Raw genomic sequence first — 2,268 nt, 5'->3', positions numbered from 1 at the left:
GTTCTCAAGTCCAGCCCTGCAGTTTCACTGCCTTCCTGGTGGCAGCCTGAATAGGTCCAGCTTTTGCCTGACAGTGGCTTCTTAAGGTTGCCTCAACAGACCCAGCTCCTGCCTCACACTGGTGTCTCTAGGCCCAGCTGCTGCTTCTCACTGTCCTCACCTGGCCCATCTCTTTCCTCAGGTCTGCCTCCCAAGTCCCAGCACCTGTCTCACTGTGTTCTCAGTTATACAAGCTCCTGTCTCACAATGGTCTCTTCTCGCCCATCTTTGGCCTCATAGTGGCCACTCGAATCCATCTTCTGCCTCATCGTGGCCTCTTCTCTCTTTGCTCTTGCCTCACAATCACCTCTTCTGGATCCAGCTTCATCAAGGAGCCTAAAGTTTCCCTGGACTTTTTTTTTTTTTTTAAAGGGGGGGCCAAATTATTATTTTAAAATTTGATTACAACCAATTTTGTTGGCATTAAAATTAGAGGCATTAAGCTGGAATGTATATATACCAAAACCAGAAATTGAGTTTGGCAAAAATGGGAATAGGAGTTGTTCAGTAATTTCAAATTAGAAATCAATTTAGAGAAACAAACCCCATGCTTACATTGATTGTGCCGCAGATTTAAACTTCAGTAGTGTATTAGTAAACTGTTCACATTTAGATCTTCACCTTGAGATTTGACAGCTGTTTCTTGAAAAAAATCTCAGTACCTTGTGCAAATAAAATCGGTCTTCCATGTGCCTTAGCACACACTTAAAATTTCTCCATTGTATATATACAAAACACCTGCAATGTGGGCAGGGCGAAATACATACTTTCATAATAAAACTATAATATACCTCTCAAGTATGAACAATATACACATAATACATGGTATACAGTATTTACAAAATATAAAATATAATACAAGCTGTTTGTATGTAATTTTTTAAACTCATCTTTTGCAATTGTATGTTGCAACAAGGCAAATTTCCATTTCTGTACCAATTTTCTCAAGAGTCCAGGGATATTGGAAAAATTATGTTTTACACACATACTGAAATCTGAAATCTAAGTTTGAACTTTCAGGAGCGTTTTTAAGTGTACTGCCATCAGCTCCCTGTTTTGGTTGGAATTTTCAACAGTGCTTCCCATCCAGTGACTAGGAGGCTTTGGAAGAACACTAGGAGAAGGTGGATCACTAAACTTTGCCCCAGCATAATTTTCCTTTTGGCTCACTTCAGTTAGAAATGCTGATTTCTTCAAATGCAAATTTTTAATGTTCTCGGTATTTTTAAAAGGCTTTTTTTCCTGCTTCTGAATTCTGTCAGATGAAACAGAATCCTGCCAAAAGCTGTTTTCATTTCTTTTTGCAGAGGTGATCTTGGTTAGTGGCAAGTTATATTTGCTTTTCTGTCTGTTTATCTTTGGTTGCTCATACAAGTGTATACCATGAACAAGCTGGCCGTGGGGAAGGGCAGTTTTCTCCGATTTTCCCATCTTTGATTTTAAAACTTCTTTCCTGAGCGGGGTTTGGCCGGGAGCCACGGGCCGCAACGGGGCAAGGTCGGGACTGGCTCCCTCCGTGCGGGTTGCGGCTGCAGGACTCGGGGCCAAGGAGGCGGCCGGGCCTGGGACCTCCTGCTCTGCTCCGCTCGGGCCGGTCGCCGGGCTCCGGCCGCCCTCCAGACTGGGCCGGTGCTGCTGGTACTGGTGGAAGCGGCTGGGCAGCTGCCCTGCGGGGCTGGCCCGCACCTTCTTCTTTCCCCGCTTCTTCGGCACTGCCCGAGGGGTGCCTCCCGCCAGGGCGAGGCTGCGGTTGGGCAGAGCTGCTGGAGCGCGAGGCTGCGGGGTCAGACACGGGCCATCTCCCCCTAAGAAGTGAGGGAGGAAGAGGGTCGGGGGCAGTGCTTGGGGGTCTGGGATCGGGGTAAAGGAGGTGGAGCCGTGGTCACCATCCGGAGGGCCCTGAAGTAACCGCGGGAGGAAAAGCCAAGCGGCGCAAGGCGGCCACCCAGGACGACCGGCTCCCGCTGCAGGACGGAGACCACGGTCATAGCGCTAGGAAGCTTGTCGCTCAGCAACGAGGGGAGGAGGTGAAGCCAGTGAAAATAGGGTAACAGCGATGGATGCTGCTAGGAGAGCCAGAGAAGATCACGGAACATGACTCGGGCGGTGGCGGCGCAGCAACCCCCTGGACCCTTATTTGTTGGTAACTTCACAGCAGAGTGCCCTAGCAAAACACCTGTCTCTTCTTTTAACCTTGATAGTGGATTTCTGACAAATTTATAAATTCTG

General features: G+C 47.9%; 1 protein-coding gene across 1 annotated transcript; it reads right to left on the bottom strand.

Moving 5' to 3' along the window:
* Positions 1 to 407: 407 nt before the first annotated feature.
* LOC108513098 (proline-rich nuclear receptor coactivator 1-like) lies at positions 408 to 2,042 on the bottom strand. Its single transcript, XM_017848740.1, is given in 2 exon segments — positions 408 to 1,895; positions 1,898 to 2,042. Coding segments are annotated over 2 exon segments (984 nt in total). The 5' UTR covers positions 2,028 to 2,042; the 3' UTR covers positions 408 to 1,041.
* Positions 2,043 to 2,268: the final 226 nt, after the last annotated feature.

The sequence above is a fragment of the Rhinopithecus bieti genome, unplaced genomic scaffold (assembly GCF_001698545.2).
Source record: "Rhinopithecus bieti isolate Rb0 unplaced genomic scaffold, ASM169854v2 scaffold_32090, whole genome shotgun sequence".
NCBI lineage: Eukaryota > Metazoa > Chordata > Mammalia > Primates > Cercopithecidae > Rhinopithecus > Rhinopithecus bieti.
This window is presented reverse-complemented; position numbering and strand designations above follow the sequence as displayed.